Source organism: Panthera uncia, chromosome D2 (genome assembly GCF_023721935.1).
Source record: "Panthera uncia isolate 11264 chromosome D2, Puncia_PCG_1.0, whole genome shotgun sequence".
Taxonomy (NCBI): Eukaryota; Metazoa; Chordata; class Mammalia; order Carnivora; family Felidae; genus Panthera; species Panthera uncia.
Window position 1 is genome coordinate 8,305,068 of NC_064818.1, and position 20,395 is coordinate 8,325,462.

Consider the following 20,395-nt stretch of genomic DNA (forward strand, 5'->3'; position numbering starts at 1 on the left):
CATACGTGAATCTTCACCCCACCAATTCCCCCCATTAATTTATCCTGTATTTGCACATGCATGCAAAGACATGTATACATAGATACTCAGGAAGCTGTGTTTATAATAATAAAGGACTGACCGCGACCCATCACTAGGGACTCATTAATTCAATTTCAATATTTCATATACGGAACAGCATGCAGCTATTATGAAAAATAAGGCAGTTCTAAATGTAAAAATATAGAACACTATCTGAGATATATTAAAAAATAGAAAAATAAAAGTTCAGAAGAGGCGTACAGTGTGCTAACATTGTTCAAAGGAAGGAAGGAGGGGTTGGAGGGAAAAAGGAAAAACTGCATATCACATTGTGCATAGAATATTTGGGAAAGGGTATATTTTGTGTAGGGTAGCTGCTAGAGAGGGAACGGGTTGTCTGGGAGTCTGTGTGGGAGGAAGACTTACTTGCAACAATATATATTTTTAAATTTTGAATTTGATACCCAGAGCATATATCACTTAGTCAAATAAAGTATGCAACGAAACAAAAGATGGTCATGCCAGAGTGCCATGACCACCCCACTGGTGTCCACTCTGCACACCGTTCTTACAGGGTACAAGCCACACTGATCAATGTTTGAAAATCTCTGCACATAATCGACTGGTCTCTGTTTCCAGGTTTTCCTCCACGTCTTCATCTCTACTCCCACCACCCACCACTCACCCCACTGCCAACAACTACAGCGTGTTCTGTAGCTCTCCTCACCAATCCGTCATGGCGTCCATCACAACCAATCTTGGAGAGTGTAACCATCTCCTGGACGTTTGCTCGGGCCGCTCTCCTCCACCTGTCCCTCTCTGCTGTCCCTTTCATCATCAAGTGTCCAGGAATGTACTTTTCATGCAACGAACTCTTCTTGAGCTCCCAAAAGGCATCAAGTAACGTGATGAATGAGAATGCACCCAGACGAAAGGCGTGGCTCCTCGGCAGTTCACGCTGCTGCACCGTGCGTCTGTCACCGCGCGCACCACGCAGTTGTCCTTCCGGTAAAGCAGGAAGAGCTTCATCCAAGCCGCGTGCTTTTCGGCATTGCGGCTTTCCCCTCTCTGCCACTAGAGGGACGAACTTCAACCCGCGATAAGATGGTCAACCCCAGAAAGGCGGCGGCCAGGGTTCATGTGAGGCTGTCCTGACACGGAGAGGCAATTTTAGCCTGTGTCGCTCGGCCTTGCGTGTTACGGGCATCTCTGCCTGCGGCCCTTTAGTAAGCGCAGGAGGAGTCCAAAGGATGGTGCAGAGTCTGGTTGGAAACCTTGAAGTAGCCACAGGCTTTGCTTCCAAGAGACCCAGCAGAGCAGCTGGCCAGAGACATGGCAAAGCTCCTGCTGCTAATTTGCAAAAAGAACCAGAAATCAATACACACGCAGAGAAGCAGTTCCACACGTTTCCTCCGATGGCCCCTGCTGTCCCCTATACCTTCGTGTGGCCTTTTCATCTCTCTTTTCACCTACCAATGCTTCCACGAAAATCGACTTTTAAAACTTCTTATTCTCAGAACCAGACCCTGACAGATATTTGAGGCATTCTTTGAAGGCATTGTGGCTTTGGATAAATGCTCTCCTTCGAGGGATACTATGGGGGATAAGCTTAGGAATACCCGGGGCCTACAGCAATGGGTTAACAAGGCATAAACACAAAGTCATAAAATGCTCACACCCGAGTTTGGATAACCAGACTGGCACTCCAAGAATAGGGAGGCACAAAGGTGCCGAGAATAGGGAGGTGCAAAGGCACCCCAAAATAGGGAGGGGGTGCTGAACCCCCCAAAATAGAGAGAGGCAAAGGCCTGAAATAGAATCGGCGCCAAGGTGCCCAACACACAGGAATAACGAGATTAGAGATTCAGGGTGAAAGCACCCCAAGTTTGGTACTACAGCAGAAAGCTGCTTTCATAGGAGAATAGGGCCAGGTCAGGTAAATTGGTGAATTGGACTTTGGACCGCTGCGCTGCAGGCAAAGCAGCCCGGAGTGGAGATGGTTAACAAAAGAAAAGGTGTCTTGTCAACCCTGAGGTTATTCCCCGTCTGTCTCATCCCCTAGGCTGGCAAAGATAAACAGGCAGGGTGCCTCCTGTCTGCTGTTAACAGCCATCTACCCATCTGCCCGGCACCTGGATTTTGTTTTATAGTGACCCAAATCCCAAACACTGTATATCTTCAAAATCCCCTTTTCCCCCTCACATCCACAAGTTAATGTTCCTAGGTTCTTTGTCTCTTTGTACACACCCATCACGTTTGCAAGCCTTCTGATCTGAATAAATATAGGGCAAGGACCCTTATTTGGGGCTCTTGTCTTTTTCCTGGACATTAGCCATCTCTCTTTTTAATCCTGTGTCTGCTCTTTTGCTAGACAAAAGAGAACTTTAGACTTAGAGTCCACGACAGGATACTATCTGCAAAAGTTCCACTTGAGCACAGGAGTCTCTGGAGCCAACAAGGTGAAAACAGAACCCTAGCCCATGGCAGAGGACGTGGGTACAAAAGAGTTAATGTCACCAAGAGCCTCCCAGGGGGTGGAGCCAGGAATATGGAGAATGATGGTAAGGGTCCCATCAGGGAGCAGAATCTGGGACTAAGGAAGAAACTGCCACCATTTTCAGTTTAGAGAACCTCCCAAGTGCCTGTCCAGCAGACTTACGTCATTGCTTCTGACTCGTCACCTCTAGGCTTACTTCGTGTTCCCTTTCTTCAATTGGGAGTGTTTACCACGGCTATCGGGCTCCACCATTTGCACACAGCACACAGCAGTTATATAATCTTTTTTTCTAATTTTTTAAACTGTTTATTTATTTATTTTTGAGAGACAGAAAGACAGAGTGTGAGCTGGAGAGGTGTGAGAGAGAGGGAGACACAGATTCTGAAGCAGGCTCCAGGCTCTGAGCTGTCAGCACAGAGCCCAATGTGGGACTCGAACTCACGAACCATAAGATCATGACCTGAGCCAAAGTTGGACGCTTAACTGACTGAGCTCCCCAGGCGCCCAGGAGTTATCTAATCTTATCTAGTCCTTTAGGTTTTTTTCTCACCAGACCACAGGAAGTCACATCCCATCCATTGAGGGCAATGGTACATCACTGAGAGATCCCTGAGTATAGCTGGGCGCAGTGGTTGCCTTGTCTCTGGGCTGACTCTCTTGGGAAAGGCCTGAGAATGTTCTGTGTTTGGGAAGAAGGGTACATTGTGGATATTCGGGGTGTGAAGAGTCCTCTAGCAGTCCTCTGTTGAACTAGCTACCAACTCTTTGAGGTGGACAAAACTTAAACATTCTCTACAGAGACATAGAATGAAAAAGAAGGCCTTTTTTTCTTTTTTTTTAAATCTCAAGAAAAACCTATAGAGTTTTGCCTTATGGAATTAAAAAGTATTTTTAGTATTTTTACTTACAGTCAAAACAGTATGTAGTTCTCAGACTTTAGCATGAATTAGAACTATCTGGAAGGTTTACTAGCTCGGAGATTGCTTGGCCCCACTCCTAGAATTTGTGATGCGTTTTGTCCAGGATGGAGCCTGCGAATTTGCATTTGTGGCACATCCCAGGGTGATGCTGATACTTTTTTTTTTAGTTTCCTTTTTTTTTATATTGGTTTCAAGAGTAGAATTTAGTGATTCAGCATTTACATATAACACCCAGTGCTCATCCCAACAAGTGCCCTCTGTAATGGCCATCCCCCATTTAGCCTATCTGCCATCCACCTCCCCTCAACAACCCTCAGTTTGTTCTTTGTGTTTAAGAGCGTCTTATGGCTTGCCTCCCTCTCTGTTTTTATCTTCTTTTGTTTTTCCTCTCTTCCCCTACGTTCATCTGTTGTGTTTCTTAAATTCCACATATGAGTGAAATCGTATGGTATTTGTCTTTCTCTGACTTATTTCACTTAGCATAATACCCTCTAGTTCCATCCATGTCATTGCCAAGATTCCATTCTTTTTGATGGCTGGATGCTGATACTTCTTGTGTCTGATGGCAACATCAGTATTGCCATCAATACTGGAACTAGAGTATTATACCACTTTGCACTTGATGTAGCCACTCAGGTGGCCCTCCCCACTCCCAGAACGGCAAACAAGGACTCTCCCTTAGTCTAGGCTGAGACAGGGACAGCCCTGACCCTGTATTCTGGACACAGACACATCAATAGTTGTAAGAGCCAGAATAATCGCAACTCTTCAGTGAGTTCAGTTTCATTTTTCTCAAAATAGAAATATTACCAGGAGAGAGTTGGGTTTTCTTTTTCAGTTTCTATTTTGCATCCACAGTGCATATTCTGACACTACCCCGGCTGCCAGAGCAGCTGGTACATCGTGTCATGAACCCATTATACAAAGCCACTGGCCGGATAGATTTCCAAAGAGTAGAACAATAGTTCCGGGCATTTCACAACACAGCTATAGCCTGCTTGCCCCCAACCTGCTACCCGTATAGTAAGATTTAAACACTTCTGTTCAATAGTTTTCTTGAATGCAGATTCAATACAAACAACAAACCCTACAATGTTCCTAGTTTCCTTCTGCAGTGGTTCTTGTACATCTAACATGCATTTCTATAAATACATACTAGAACTGGTAACTCCTGAATGACACCTAAAAGTAAGGGTTTCCAATTGGGATAGCTTTGGCTGTGTGTCCCGATAAAAGGGCAGAGGATTGTCAACGAACCTAGCTGTTGCTTGCACCCACCCCTATGAATACAAAGCCTACCATAAATAATGCTATCTCCAGGATGGAACTACCTGTCGTGGAGAATAGGTTTCACTCGTGCTCTGTGTAATTTCCCGGCCTCAGAGACGCCCGGTGCTGTTACCTCTTGTCCTCTTGGGTCTAGGCACACGGTAACCCCTTTGCGATCAAGGGTTTGAATAAGGAAAAGGCAAAGAAAGTAGCTGTCCTCCATCGTCACGAACCTCCGTGGCTGCGTATTGCAATGTGCGGGTGCTGGATACCGGGGCGACCCGAGGGATTTTAAATGTTGCCGTGCTCAGGGAAGCCCACAACTTGCATGGGTTTGGCTTAGGTTAGTGATCATGATGGACGGATGGTGGATGGACAGAGGAGCTAAAGCTCCAGAAAAGGCAACATCAAAGATTTCCCTTCTGGTCTCTTTGGTTAATGATTTCAGCTCTCGAGTATGATGAAAAACTAGTGTGTACTTATCACGTGCCAGGCGTTATTCTGAGGACATCTCATGCTTTCACCCATTTGATACTTACAACACCATTACGAGTTGGTAGGAGTAGTGGGATCCCCATTTCACAGGAGAACAAACTAGTGCACAGGGAAACATTCAATAATTTCCAGCATCACGGCATATACGTGGAGCCCGGGTTCAAATCCAGACAGGTGACATCAGAGCCCACAGTTCCAATCATTTAGTCATTCGTTCAGCCTCTACCCTTTGAATCCTGCCACGTGCTGGGTATTATTGCAGGGACTGGAGATTCGGTGGTGAAGAAAACCAACACAAACCCCAACCCTTACAGGGGTCTGTGGGCCACACTGGTGATAAGGGCGGGCAGAGTGAGGATGGGCTAACATTACAGTAATGAAGCAGGGTGCTTGGTGCTTGATACGTGTATGCATCCTTCTCCACGCTGGGCTGCCTTGATGTCAGCTGATCTAGGAGATCACAACAGTCACAAAGAGGAAGTTCTGGCTCACTGCAGGGTGGGGCCGCGGGGGTGCTATAGGCTTGGCCCTTACTCAAGGTTCATTTTCCCTAGGAGTCTTGCCAGTTTCACTTTCCAGTTTCAGTTTCTCTTTCCTCAAGCCAACTGCGGGAGAAAGGAGGTAAAGGAACCAGGTAATGCTTCCATATATAGGTCTCCTTAGCATCTCTCTGAGGCAGAGGAGGAAGATTTCTGGAGAGCACAGTGGCCTGAGCTGCAGCCTTTCAGAACAGTTGAGAAGTGCCCCGTGATCATGAGGTAAAGATTCGCCTGCTCTGATCGTGTTGAAAATGTCCAATCAATCTTGTTGTGGAATGCAAATCCTATACAGCCATGCTCCTGAAACACGAGTTCCCGATTTGTTTTGCTTTAGTGTTTGCCTGTAGCCTTGCTGCGCATCTGTCTGTAGTCTGTCTGTGTTTGTCTTACCGAAGCTGGCTGGCTTATTTCTGTTATTTTCTGCCCCACACAGTCAAGCTTTGTTAGGGCATCTCTCCCAGGGAAGCTGACAGCTGAGGTCCAGAGGAGGGAGGGAGTGGGGGAAAGGCAGAGAGAGAGAGATGCTTTATCAGGCAGGTGTTTCATGTAAAGATGGATCTGGGGGAATTGCTCCTGTAGACTCTCTTTTGTTTTGAAAGGATTAAGTGGGGGCTTTTAATAGGATTCTTATTTAACGAACAATCTCTTTTGGGCAGATATTGTTAAAATGTACTCTGGGTAGCAACCCCAGCTCATGCTAAGCTAGATTTTACTTTTAATGTGCTCATTCATCTCAGATTTGTATTAGGGCTGGTAAAATGTATTCATTCACTCAATAGAAATATATTTTACCTCCAAATGCTACTGATTAGCTAGAGTCCTTCTCTCTGAAGTATGAATTGGAGGTAGGGTACTTGGAGAAAATAGCCCCCACCTCAAAAATGCTCTCACACCTCAGAAACATAAGATTTCCCGGGAAGGAAGAAGGGTAGGAAGGGAGATTTCTGTTTTCTCCAGCGTGAGGGTGGGGTGAACAGACTAGATGCCTATGCCTCAGGCCTGGGAGCTCCAGAATCTGGAGACACCCACCCCGGCACTTACTTCCTAGGGGATACACTGCCCTCCTTCTATAAGTTTCCTGCTCTCTCTTCTTGAAATGGTATTTTTTTCTGCTCCTCTACATGTCTGTCTGATAAGAAAGAGAAAGATTTGATCTATTTCCAGATGTCTGTTTGAGAGTAACTCAGAATATTTAGAAATATTTCTTAGAACTTTAGCGTGGTCTCTCTTAGAGTCTTCCCCTTAAGAACACAGACCCATCAGTATCTCTCCTAATTGTCTTTGGTCCCTTAGCTATGGGCACTGTCACCAGGCACTGGCCCTGCACTCTAAGGTAGTGGTTCTCTAATTTGAGCATGCATGAGATCTAACTGGAGGGCTTGCTGAAGACCATTCCTGGGCTCAAGCCCCCACTTCAGATTCGGATTTGGTAATCCTAGGTTGAGGTCCAAGGATGCCCATTTCTAACTGCTCTAAGACACTGGTAACGGCATTGGCTCTGAGCCCAATAAACAACCATCACCGTGGCTTTCATCCAGACCAGAAGCAGGGGAAGAAAGTGTTGTGTGTATACAGTTGGTGCTTCTAGAGGTATCAGGAGCATAATTTTCACAAGTCTGAATCCAGGAAGCAAGTGTCTGGAACGAGCTTCTGATTCACTGGTAGAAATAAAAGCCCATAATCACTCAGTGAAATTGGATGTTTTTGAATGGCTGCTCGAAGGGATTTTACCTAAGTGTGTATAGTAAGTGCCTCTCTCCTGCAAATGCACAATTGACCATATGCTTTATATGTTGGCAATAATTTCAACTGTATTCACTCTGTTTCTTTCATAGAATGAGAAAGCTGCTAAAGAGCTTACGTGCTAAGGGAATCTTCCCGAAACCTTATTGAGAAGGAAAATAGATCAGGTCGGACGTGAACTTTTCAAGGGGAGGCTGCTGTCATTACAGTGACAGAAACCACACCAGGCACTCTCCTGGGCTCACACACATATATATGTGCGTGCGCGTGTGCACACACACACATACACACACACACACACACACACACACACACACACACACATCAACCCCCATATTACATCAAGAGGCTCAGACATCCTGGCTTTTCACTAAGACCTATCCAGGGCTTTGAAAGGACAGAGGGTCCTTCCCCAAGCAGGAACTCCTACCCATTTTCCTTCATCTCTTCTGTTTATTCTACCTGGGGTAGTTGAGTCTCCATCTGATTCAAGTAACAGAAATGAACAGGGACTGATTTAAAGTTCCTGGAAGGGCTCACAGGACCCACACACATGACTAGAGCCAGCCACTGTTCTAGAGGGCCAGAACAGGACAAAGGAGAGCTTGGGAGCCCCAGAGTCTCTGTCCTGTGCATGTGTATCCAGTCACAGCCACTCCATTGTGTGCTGCAGATCGTGGACGCCATGACACCTCCAGTGTGCACAGTGCTCTCTTTGACTCCAGAAAACCAGCTCCCTTGCACTTCCATTTCCAGCTTCCAGTTGAGTTTGGGTGCCCAGCCCTGATCTAGTCATCAAATTGGGGGGTGGGGGTGTGGGAGGGTATCAAAAGTGAAAGGGGACAGGAAGAAAATGGAGGAATATAATCTTCCATTTGTACAACATTTCAACAGCGGTATTTGCCACGTTATGTAACTTCCCAGATATTTACTGCTTGTCTATGTCAGAATTCATAACATTTAGAATATCAGCTCCTCATAAAAGGGTTAATTAACATATACCCTGAAGAAAAAAAAATTTTTTTTTAAGTGAGAAAGAGCAACATTTCAGGGACTCCAATACATAGGCAATGCAGAGAAACGATTTGGGGCAGTTGATGATTTTTAACCTTCTCATCGCTGAAGTTATCTAAGATGGGGTTTTGGGGTGGAGAGTTTTTATTTTATTTTATATTTTATTTTATGTTATTCCATTCTATTCCATTCCATTCCATTTGAAAGAACTAACACTGAAGGGAATGGAAAATTCTTCCAGAAGAGTTTCAAGAGTACCTTAAGGGAAAAGGAGCATTTCCCATAACAGAAGATGCTAGCTGTCTTCTGAGCCTCCTCCCAGAGCTGCACTTCTAACACCATGAGTGAAAGCAAACCATAGGAGACGAAAAATAAAATTTCCAAAGATAATTAAAACAACAAATGCAAAATTTTTAATAGACCAACACAATGGGAGATGTTAAGAAAAGAAATCTCCAGACTAAGAAATAGAGGTGGGGGTGGAGGGGAGAAAAAAATGATTATATTTTATTCCAAAATAAAAGTTTAAAACATTGCTAGCATATATAATAAAATAAAGGGGTAGAATAATACAAAAGCAGAAGAAGTAAGAATTTAGAATTATTGAAATACAATTTAAATGGTTAAAATGTAAAAGTGCAGATAAAATGAGGACAGAGAATGCTGAATTAATAAAAAGACAAGAAAGGGGCACCTGGGTGGCTCAGTTTGTTAAGCATCTGACTTCAGCTCAGGTCATGATCTCACAGTTTGTGAGTTTGAGCCCTGTGTCGGGCTCTGTGCTGACAGCTCAGAGCCTGGAGCCTGCTTCGGATTCTGTGTCTCCCTCTCTCTCTGCCCCTCCCCTGCTCATGCTCTGTCTCTCTCTTTCAAAAATAAACATTAAAAAAATAGTAATAATAGTAATGATAATAGTAATATAATAAAATAAAAAGACAAGACAAAGCCAATGGGATTAAAAAAAAGTTTGGATAAACAAAGAAAATCAATTAAGGATATATGGAAAACTTAAATAATAAGATAGGCTATAGAAAGGAATAATGCTAAAAAGGACAGACGAAGAACTAAGGAACTAAAACTACAGGGGACAAAATGCAGCTGAACTTCAGAGGGATAATAAGATTAAAATCAAGCCGGCAAAACATTAAAAGAATAGTCCATTCTAAAGCTAACATCTTCAAAACACGGAAGTAAATGCTAGGTAAGATGAACAGAAACATAAAGTAATCAAATAGGCTTTCTTCAAAACCGCATCAGGTCCACCGTGGGCTGGAATCCCTTCCCCCAGGCTTGACCCAGCACTACCTGACGGAAACCACCTTGTTCAGGGAAACCCAGCCCCGGGCTCAGAGCATCCCTCCCCCCAACTCCACCACTGCCCTCTCCCTAATTCCTCTGCCGCCCAGTCACCCAATCCCTGAGTCTCTGTGCATTTAATGCATAGGCCAAAATATAGAAAGAAACAAACAGGAAATATTGTTCTCTTTTGAACGGGGTGAACACCCTTGAGGAGGAGAGGAGAGCTGTGTCTGCCCTGCTCCTGGAGAATCCGTGCTGTGTCTCAAAGTGTCCATCTCTCTGTTTCGCCCTCCAGTGAGACCACCAGAAACACCTTGGAGAGTTGTCTGCGGCAACTTAAATGCCATTTCACGTGGAACTTGGTGGAGGGAGGAAAGTCGTTGGATGACTTTGAAGACGAGGTATGTAACACGACGGAGTTCCAGAACAACGAATTCAAAGCCACGGTGTTCAACATACTGGCCTACATAAAACACCGCAGAGGCCACGATGAGGCCGCCCTGGGGTGCCTACAGAGGGCTGAGGAGCTGATCCAGCGGGAGCACGCGGAGCAGGCAGACATCAGGAGTCTGGTCACCTGGGGAAACTACGCCTGGGTCTACTACCACCTGGGCAGACCCGCAGACGCTCAGATGTACGTGGACAAGGTGCGACGGGTATGCGAGAAGTTCCGCAGCCCCTACAGAATCGAGAGTCCTGAGATGCACTGTGAGGAGGGGTGGGCCCGGTTACAGTGTGGAGGAAAGCACAACGAGAGGGCCAAGGTGTGCTTTGAGAAGGCTCTGGAAAGGAATCCCCGGAACGCAGAATTCAGCTCTGGCCTGGCCATCGCGAGCTACCGTCTGGACACCTGGCCGCTGCCTCAGGATCCCGTCGACCCTCTGAGGCGGGCCATTCAGCTGAATCCTGACAACCGGTATGCGAAAGTGCTCTTGGCTCTGAAACTTCAGGGGATGAAGGAAGAAGGTGAAGGAGAGAGGCTTGTGGAGGAAGCTTTGGAGGGGGCCCCGTGTGCAACCGACGTGCTCTGTGGAGCAGCGAAGCTGTTTAAAAGAAAAGGAGCGCTAGACAAAGCTATCGAACTGCTTCTAAAGGCTCTAGAAGGCATGCCCAACAATGCCTACCTGCATTACTACGCTGGGTGCTGCTACAGGGCAAAAGTCCTCGATATCCTACAGGACACAGGAAAGAATGGCGTGTCCTGGAGAAGAGAAAAGTTACAGGAAGCCATTGAGCAAGCTGTGTATCATTTGAAGAGAGTGGAGGAGGCCGGCGCAAACCACCCCTGTGTCTGCTCCTATCTGGCCTGCCTCTATGCACAAGCAGGTCAGTACGACGAAGCAGAGTGCTACTTCCAAAAGGAATTCTGCAAAGAGCTTTCTCCCGTAGCCAAACAAGTCCTCCACCTGCGCTATGGCAACTTCCAGCTCTACCAGCTGAAGAGCGAGGACAGAGCCATCCACCATTTCATACAGGGTGTGAAAATAAAGCATGACTCAAAGGAGACAGAAAAGATGAAAAATAAGCTGCAAAAAATTGCCAGTGTCAGGCTTTCTAAAAACGGGGCGGATTCTGTCGCTTTGCACCTCTTGGAGTTTCTTCAGGAGCTGGGTACAGAGATGCGGCCAGCAGAGGAAAAGTCTGAGAGGCATTTGGATTCTGGAAGCTTCCTCCCTTCAGCATCTTCCCCTGAGGAATGAGGAATCAGGATATGGTGCCCGTGGGATGGTGACGGGGAGGGAAGCAGAAACCCCTCCACCAAGTAGTTCGTGTTCAAGATACTTCTCAACTGGTATGGCGTAGGCCTGGACCGAGCCACTGGCCACCAGTCTGGACCAGGTTTACAGAGGAACCCACTGCGTAGAGTGTTTACACATGGATCACTCAGGCTGTTCTGAGACAGGGACTAGATTGGAGTAGGGGGGGTGGCCCTGGGACTTGGTAAGAGGGCTAGTTCCGAATTGACCTCCTGGGAGCACTATGCATTGTGACATTCCCTTAGTCATCCTCCCTGGGTGATGCTTTGGGTTTTTCTTTATGTTTATATAAAGCAGCCAGATTCCTCACATCTGTAACACTGTGGTCCATTTTTTGTAATGTTTTTCCACCCTTAGATCCTATACGGTTTGGCCCTGCATAGACACCAAAGTGCTGTTTCCATTCAAAGGCTGGGGCACCAAAGCCTACGTAGGGCTGTGTGTCTCTTCTCCCCCACTTCTGCCTCCTTCCCCCAGACAGTCTTCCATCTAGACTGTCCTATACAACCTGAGTTCAACTGTCCCATTAACTGAATTGGGAACGTAGTTTGAAGAAAAGAGAGCAGAGAACAGGTTGAATTTAGAAGGAACACACCCAGGACAAGCCATGGGATCAGGCAATCACAGTACAAGGGTTTTGGGAGGCACGTGGGGAGGTTTCGCCTCCATTCCACCCTCCCCGTAACACAGCGCGTGAAGAATAAAAAAGGGGATTGTGCGCAAATGCTAGAAACCAAAATAATACATTTCTCTAAAACATGTGGAAAAATAAATATCACACCAGTAGGGACAGGGATCGAGTAGGTAAAAGAGAGAAAGAGAGAATGCTGGTTTGTCACTGTAGACCGTAATCCTATGGAGAAAATTTTCATTTTCTTGGCCATTATTTGGAAAATTTCCTTGTAAGATGAAGACGTGTTTTGTTCAAAAGTGCCCAGGTTCAAGGTGATGGGAAAGTAGCAGAACAGAAGGCTCCTTTGGAAGCCAAGGACCTAGAGAAAGGTCTTGTCAGATGACATCAATAATGGAGGGGTTTTCCCCCGACTAGACGTTTTTATATTAGGTGATATAAAACTGCTTTTCACCCTGAAAATCTTCAAGGAAACCACAAAATTCATGATTTGCTTGGGGTGACTGGGGTTTTCTAGGTAAATACTGAATGCCCCATGACATCAGGGTCCATGTGAACCAAAACAAAGTCGGTTGACCCAGCCTGAGACCATCAGTCACCCTCTGGGTTGGAAAAGATTTGCCTGTTCCGATTAATTTAAATGTAAATGGCAGTTACCAGGGGTTGGGGGTTGGGGGAATAGGAGAGATGTTTAAGGGTACAAACTTACAACTGATTAATAAGAAAGTACTGGAGATCTAATGTGTAGTATAGTGACTATAGATAACAATATCGTACTATAATCATCAAACTTGCTAAGAGGCTAGATCTTAATTACTCATACCACAGAAAAGAAATGATAAATATATGACATGACAGAGGTAGTAACTATTGCTACAATCATATTATGGTATATAAATGTGTCAAATCAACCTTAAAGCTGCAGTGTTATATGTCAAGTGTATTTCAATAGATTTAAGTATATTTAACATTTTTACTAAGAAATGAAAACATTATATAAACTTCAAGGTTTTTTTAAATGAAAAATTACAACTTTGGGTGATGGGCATTGAGGAGGGCACTCGTTGGGATGAGCACTGGGTGTTGTAGGTAAGCAATGAATCACGGGAATCCAGAGCACGCTCTATACACTGTATGTTAGCCAATTTGACAATAAATTATATTTTAAAAAATTGCAACTATATAACAACACTTTTCATGTTATCTTCTGCATTAAACATAGATTGTTGTGGGGGCACCTAGGTGGCTCAGTTAGGAGTCCAACTCTTGATTTCAGCTCAGGTCATGATCTCACAGTCGTGGGATTGAGCCCCGTGTCGGGCTCCGAGCTGAGCACGCAGCCTGCTTGGGATTCTCTCTCTCTCTCTCTCTCTCTCTCTCCCTTTCTCTCTCTGTCCCTCCCCCACTAATGCTCGCTCACGAGCTCTCTCTCTCTCTCTCAAAATAAATAAATAAATTTAAAAAACAATAGTGTTGTGTGCACTTGAGATCACTGGTATGCAGAGCATCGATTCTTGAATAAAGCAATAGATTTAATTAATAAATAACTTAGAGGTGATGGAATATAAAGGGGGGGGGTGGTTTCTGGTTTTTTTCAAAATTTGCTGCACCTTAAGTCTTCCAGACCCAGCTACCGATTAACGGAATGTCATGCGGGTTACGAACTATATATAACCCAGATTGGTCTAACATTCTAACCACTGAATAGTACAGGCTTTTTTCCCCTCCACCTTAAGAATCCAGGACTTCAGCTTACACCCTGACCCCCACCACCATGCACCCTCATGCACACAAACACCCTACCCCCACACTCTGCCAGAGGGTGGGCTCCCTCTCTTCCTTCCGTTATATCTTGTTAACACCACGTGCTGCCATCCACATTCTCTCTCCTCTTCTGACCTCCTTTACGGGAAATGACTGTCGCCCATTCTCTTTTATGCTCCATCCTGGAGGCAATCTAAATGGCTGTTGGAGAGGTTTTCCTATTAATTAAAGAATAGAAAGAGACAAAAGGCCCCGAAGTCTCTTGTTTTCCCAGAGGCCTCTAGTGGAAAATACAACTCACACCAGCTGCAACGGTAAACTCATTCCACTGGACTGAATTGAACAAGTGTACATCTCAGGGAAAGGTTTGGCTTCCTTATTATTGGATCTGGTGCTTGGGGAGGAAGGGCAGGGGTGCTCTGAGTGGAAGGTAAGATGGGCAGGTAGGCCAACCTTGAGAGAGGACCACTGGCGTCTGTGGAGTGCCAAAGAAGGTATACTGGGTGCACACCATCTTGTCCAGGCAAGTGACGCCAGCAAAACCAGTGCTTGGATCCTTTCAGGATCCTGAAAGGACACAGGTGGAAAGAACAGGGAAGAGATATAACGTGTTATACTCAATTTTTATTTGAGGACTTAACGCTGACAGAAATGATCAGAAAACAATAGACAAAATTATGTTGGTTGCTCATGTTTCCTGAAATCTCGCTGTCCAGGGACAACAAATGGAGCCATGTTATTTGGAATGAGTCAAAACTCCCTGACTCTTAACCACATTTCTCAGTGCAGGGCATGTGACTCCCCTCGGATACCCACCCAGCTAATTCGAGGAGGCATCTCACGGGTGTCGAGGAACAAGCCTGACAGAATTTTCTAATCACGTCTGTTATTCATATTGTTCCCACACCTACATGCACTAACGTCCTCTGCTCACAAAAGTGCCTCGATATATCGCCTCTGGTTGCCACCTTGAGAGCTTCCTGATATCCTGCCAAAGATGTTCTCACCTGTGTTAGTGCCCGTGAAGGAGTAAGGAGAATTCCTCTCATCCGTCTGGGTGTTAAGCAATACTGAGTATTTGCCAGCATTAGAGTCTTCAGTGGAAGGTTCGTCAGCTTCTGCTCATAGCCCCTTTTTCCATAGAGCTGAGAGACAGCCCCCAGGGACAGCAGACCTTGAGTCATGCTCCATTTTTATCTTCCTTCCTACCTCATGTCAACAGATTTTCACAACCTGCATCCAGTGCAACTAGAAACATTGGAAGGGTCCAAACCCTGAAGATAAACTCAGGTAAAACTGTAAGGTCCCTACTGTGTGCACAATCGACCTTGGACGCCAACCTGGGAAATGTGGATTCCACCCAGAGACGATATGCTCCTCTCTCCCTCCTTCCTCTACCATTTCCCTCATCACTTAGTTTTAGGAACGGAGTAATTAGGATTGACAAGTAAGTATGATTTACAGTGTAATTGTTCATTGCTGGTGACCTGTAGCTTCTTGGGAGGCTGTGACACACTAAGGGTGTCTGGGTGGCTCAGTCAGTTAAGCAGCCGACTCTGGATCTCAGCTCAGGTCTCGATCTCAGGGTCTTGAGTTCAAGCCCTGTGTTGGGCTCCACACTGGGTGTGGAGCTTACGTGAAAAAAGCAAAAAGAAAAGAAAAGAGAAAAAGAAAGAAAAAAGGGAAACTAACTAAAATCCTTAGTATAAAACAGTACAGCGACTCGGACAAACAGTTCTGCAGTTCCTCAAATGGTTAAACATAGACTTAGCATACAGCCCAGTGATTCCATTCCTATATACCCAAGAGAAATGAAAACACATTCACATAAACTTGGACGTGAATGTTCATGGCAGCATTATGCATAATAGCCAAAAAGTAGATTCATCAACTGATAAATCGGCATATTAAATATGGTATATCCTTACAGTGGATTATTACTCAGCAATAAAAAGTGTGGCACTTATTACGATTATTGCAAATAAATGTAGTACTGATACATGCTCCAACATAGATGAACCTTGAAAATATTATGGTAAGTGAAAGAAGCCAATCACCAAAGGTGTATTAATATGAAATGTTCACAGAAGGAAAATCTATAGAGATGGAACGTGGATAGTGGCTGCCTAGGGCTGGGGTGAATGGCAGAATCACAGGTGACAGCAAAGGGGCATGGACTAATCTTCTAAAATTTACTGCGGGGATGGTTGCACAGCTCTGTGAAATGGTGAAAGCTTTTGAACTGTACCCTCTAAGTGAGTCAATTGTACAGTATATGGATTATGTTTCAATATAACTGTTAAAAAATTCATAAGAGCCAAAAAGTAGATTCCTTAACTGATGAATTGACTCTTGTTCCAAATGAATATAAAGAAAGCAAGCTTTTCTTTCATTGCCTTCTATTTTTAGCCACTAGGTTTGTTTTCATTGTATTGTACCCTTCGTATGACTAGCATTTTAAATACTGTTGCTGCTTCACTGCTTGTGTACTCCACAGATATGTTGGGAGAAATCCTGCAGCCTATTGTCTGAGTAGAGTATGAAAATCTGGTCTTTATCATTTTGATATTTATTTCTTTATTTGTTTATTTATTTAGAAAGAGAGCATGAGTGGGGGGCCAGAGCAGAGGGAGAGATTGAATCCCAAGCAGGCTCCATGCTGATGGTGCAGAGCCTGATGCAGGACTTGATCCCACCAACTGTGAGATCCTGACCTGAGCCGAAATCAAAAGTCAGATGCTCAACTGACTGAGCCACCCAGGTGCCTTTATTTATTTATTTATTTATTTATTTATTTATTTATAGAGTATTTTACTTTGTTTTTAAGTTTATTTTATTTTGAGACAGAGAGAGACAGAGTGCAAGCGGGTGAGGGGCAGAGAGAGAGGGAGAGAGAGAAACCCAAGCAGCCTCCATGCTGTCAGTGCAGAGCCTCAGGTGGGGCTCAAACTCATGAACCGTGAGATCATGACCTGAGCCAAAATCAAGAGTCAGACGCTTAAATGAGTGAGCCACCCAGGTGCCCCAGAGAGCATTTTACTTTAAAACACCTGTGCCAAACAACCATTCATGGGCAAACTGGCACAAAAGAAGGGTCCAAATGGAGAAGGAAATTTGACTTGGTGTAGAAATCTAGGTCTACATGGGTACAGATTTAAGAGGACTGTGAATTTCTTAATATGCAGAATGTTATTCAACCATATGCGATGGGTACAAATACTGTACTGCTTCATAAGTAATTCTTGAGCCAGGAATTAGAATAAGAAAGAGAAGAAGAAGGTAGGCAGCCAGCACCACTGTATTTGGAAAATAACTCTTTCTTAGATAAGAGTCCATTGTATTCAAGCAGACAGGAAGGCTTTGACCAGAAAAGGAAAAGTTGCCTTTTCCCTAATCTAACCACTTCATTGCTCAGCCCCTCCCAGCCCCTCCAAACCCATGTGCGGCTCTCAAGTCAGTACCCTCACAACACGGAAACTTGCACCGTACAACCTCCCTTCTCTTTCAGCAAAGAAGGTAAGACACAGAGACCCGTTGCTCCTGGGCTGGATGCTTAGGGTGTACAAGCCTAAGCCAGGGTTAAGATCTGCCAGGGTTAAGCACCACATTCTGAGCAACAGAGATGCTATGTGTTCTCTTAAAAATTTACATTTTTGGGGGCGCCTGGGTGGCTCAGTCGGTTAAGCGTCCGACTTCGGTTCAGGTCATGATCTCGCGGTCCGTGAGTTCAGGCCCCGCGTCGGGCTCTGTGCTGACAGCTCAGAGCCTGGAGCCTGTTTCGGATTCTGTGACTCCCTCTCTCTGACCCTCCCCTGTTCATGCTCTGTCTCTCTCTGTCTCAAAAATAAATAAATGTTAAAAAAAAATTTAAAAAAATTTACATTTTTGTTTGTCTATGACATGTGAGGCCCTCTAAGGCACAGGGTTGAAGCCAAGGGCCCCTTCTACCTGGGTGTAAGGGTATGACACCTCTTATCGTATCACAAGTATTTGTACCATTTATAAAGGTATGCCACTTTATTACTACCAGGATAACAGATTGTTAAGGAAGATAACCAATCAGAATTACAGACTTTTCCAAGTTGCAGGTTACTTTCCCTAGATACAACAATAATCTCTGGGCTCGAGATATCTCCTGATATGCCTGCTGTTGGAAAAACCATATGCCAGCTTTGTTACACAAGCATCTCTTCTTTCTGTAGTTGCAGAATGGAGGGAGCCTTTCTCCTATCCAACTGACCATTCTTTCATCAAATCAGCCATAAGAACTATGGTCCCTAGGTTTTTATGTATATACACATCATGACCAAGAAATTTTAGAAAAACTTTTTAAAAATCTCTCAGGGGGGCGCCTGGGTGGCGCAGTCGGTTAAGCGTCCGACTTCAGCCAGGTCACGATCTCGCGGTCCGTGAGTTCGAGCCCCGCGTCAGGCTCTGGGCTGATGGCTCGGAGCCTGGAGCCTGTTTCCGATTCTGTGTCTCCCTCTCTCTGCCCCTCCCCCGTTCATGCTCTGTCTCTCTCTGTCCCAAAAAAAAAAAAAAAAAAAAAAAAAAAAAAAAAAAAAAAAAGTTGAAAAAAAAAACTTAAAAAAAATAAAAAATAAAAAATAAAAATAAAAATAAAAATCTCTCAGGATAATATCACTCCTTCAAGACTTGAAGCATAAATACATGAACTTATCAGACAGCCATGAAACATTATTACATGGGTCACTATTCCCATTTTACAGCTGAGAAAACTAAAGGATTGCCTGAGACCTCAGAGAGCTAAACTGCACTCCCAGGCGTGGCTTCCTGTATTTAGCGTGGGGCAAGAAGGAAATTTAGACTCAGTGATTTGACTAATAGATAATCAATCCCACAGCTAGTAAACTGAACACACAAAATTAACCCAGGTCTCCAGTTGCAAATTGTCTCCCAGGAGTAAATTTACTGGAAGAAACTACTTTTCACAGAGTATTTCTGGATAGTCGTTCGCATCATGAGGTCCCAGAAATCCCTACATCAGAATCTCCTGCACACTGCTATTAAAAATGCAGTTTCTGGGAATTCTGGTCCAAGATGGCAACGTAGGAAAACCCTGAACTGGCTTCTTCTACCAGGGCACACCAAATCACACCCATCAATAGAACAATTTTCCCCTGAAGTACTGAGGGCTGACTGAACAGCTACTGAACAACCAAAGATAGAGAAAATGGCCAGAGAGACGGAGACATCATAAGGAAGGGAACCCTGACCACCAACGCTGCCAGTGGCAGTGGGGAGGGAATGTACTGAAGGACTGAGAACAGATCCCCCTGTCCTGGGGCTTAGTCTCTTAACATATAAGAGACAACACAAGACTACTGCCAAGTAGTGGAGGAGCTGCAGGAACACTCTCCAGGTCAGAGGGACTGGATAACGACATGGTCTATGTTCCCATCCACCTTAAAAGCCCAGATCAGAGTATGGACACCATAACAGGCAGGTCCAGTGGTCACAGGGAGTTTGCAACCTCAGTGAGCACAGGATCCACAAGCCCACACCAGCCCTGGTCTCACTGGGACAGAAAATAAGCCAGAGGTGAGAAAGGCCAAGTTGGTTAAGCGTCCGACTCTTGATCTTGGTTCAGGTCATGATCGCATGGTTCGTGGGTTTGAGCCCCACATCAGGTTCTGTGCTGATAGCACAGAGCCTGCTTAGGGTTCTCTCTCTCCCTCTCCCTCTGCCCCTACTCCGCTCGTGCTCTCTCTCTTTCTCTCTCTCTTAAAAGCAAACAAACAATAGATAAAAAGGCTGAGGAGCTGTGGGGATGCTCCCTCCCCTCCACCTTACAAGCCCAGAGTGGAACAGAGTCTGGAAAGCATAAGTGGTGCGTCCAGTCATCACAGAGAGCTTGTGACCTCAGCAACCCCAGTGTCCACAAGCCCACATCAACCTCTGTGGTGCTGGGAGACAGAAAATAAACCATGCTGTATTTTTTTTTTAATTTTGTTTTGGTTTTAATTAATTTTTATTTTCTTATTTTTTATTTTTTTAAATTTGTCCCATTTTGTTTTAATTTTGTTCTTTTTGGTTTTGTTTTTTCCTTCTCATTCATTTTTTTCTTTTCTGCTTTTTTCTCTATTTTGTTTTCCTTTCTTTTATCTTTCCATTATCATCATCATCATCGTCGTCATCAATCATCACTATTACTATCATTACTTTCTTCTTTCTGTAAAAAGCCACTGTTTAAAAGAATAACTAGCATTTACAGCCACAGCTTCAGCCAGCCAGCAGTCACCACATACACAATCTACACAGGGAATACCTTTCACAAGACAAATTTAGGAGAAGTAGCCATTCAACCTAATCCACAGAAATAAACACAGAAAGCCAACCAAAAGGGGGAGCCTGAGGAATATGCTGCAAAAGAAAAAACAAAAGGAGAACAAGAAAAAATATCAGAAAAATAATTAGCTGAAACA

At 44.6% G+C, this 20,395-nt stretch overlaps 1 protein-coding gene across 1 annotated transcript; it reads left to right on the plus strand.

Annotated features, from left to right (window-relative positions):
- Positions 1-5,596: 5,596 nt before the first annotated feature.
- Positions 5,597-12,235, plus strand: IFIT2 (interferon induced protein with tetratricopeptide repeats 2). The gene is made up of 2 exons (XM_049646077.1): positions 5,597-5,960; positions 10,093-12,235. Exons 1-2 carry the CDS (start codon positions 5,956-5,958, stop codon positions 11,495-11,497), a joined length of 1,410 nt encoding a protein of 469 aa, XP_049502034.1. The 5' UTR covers positions 5,597-5,955; the 3' UTR covers positions 11,498-12,235.
- Positions 12,236-20,395: the final 8,160 nt, after the last annotated feature.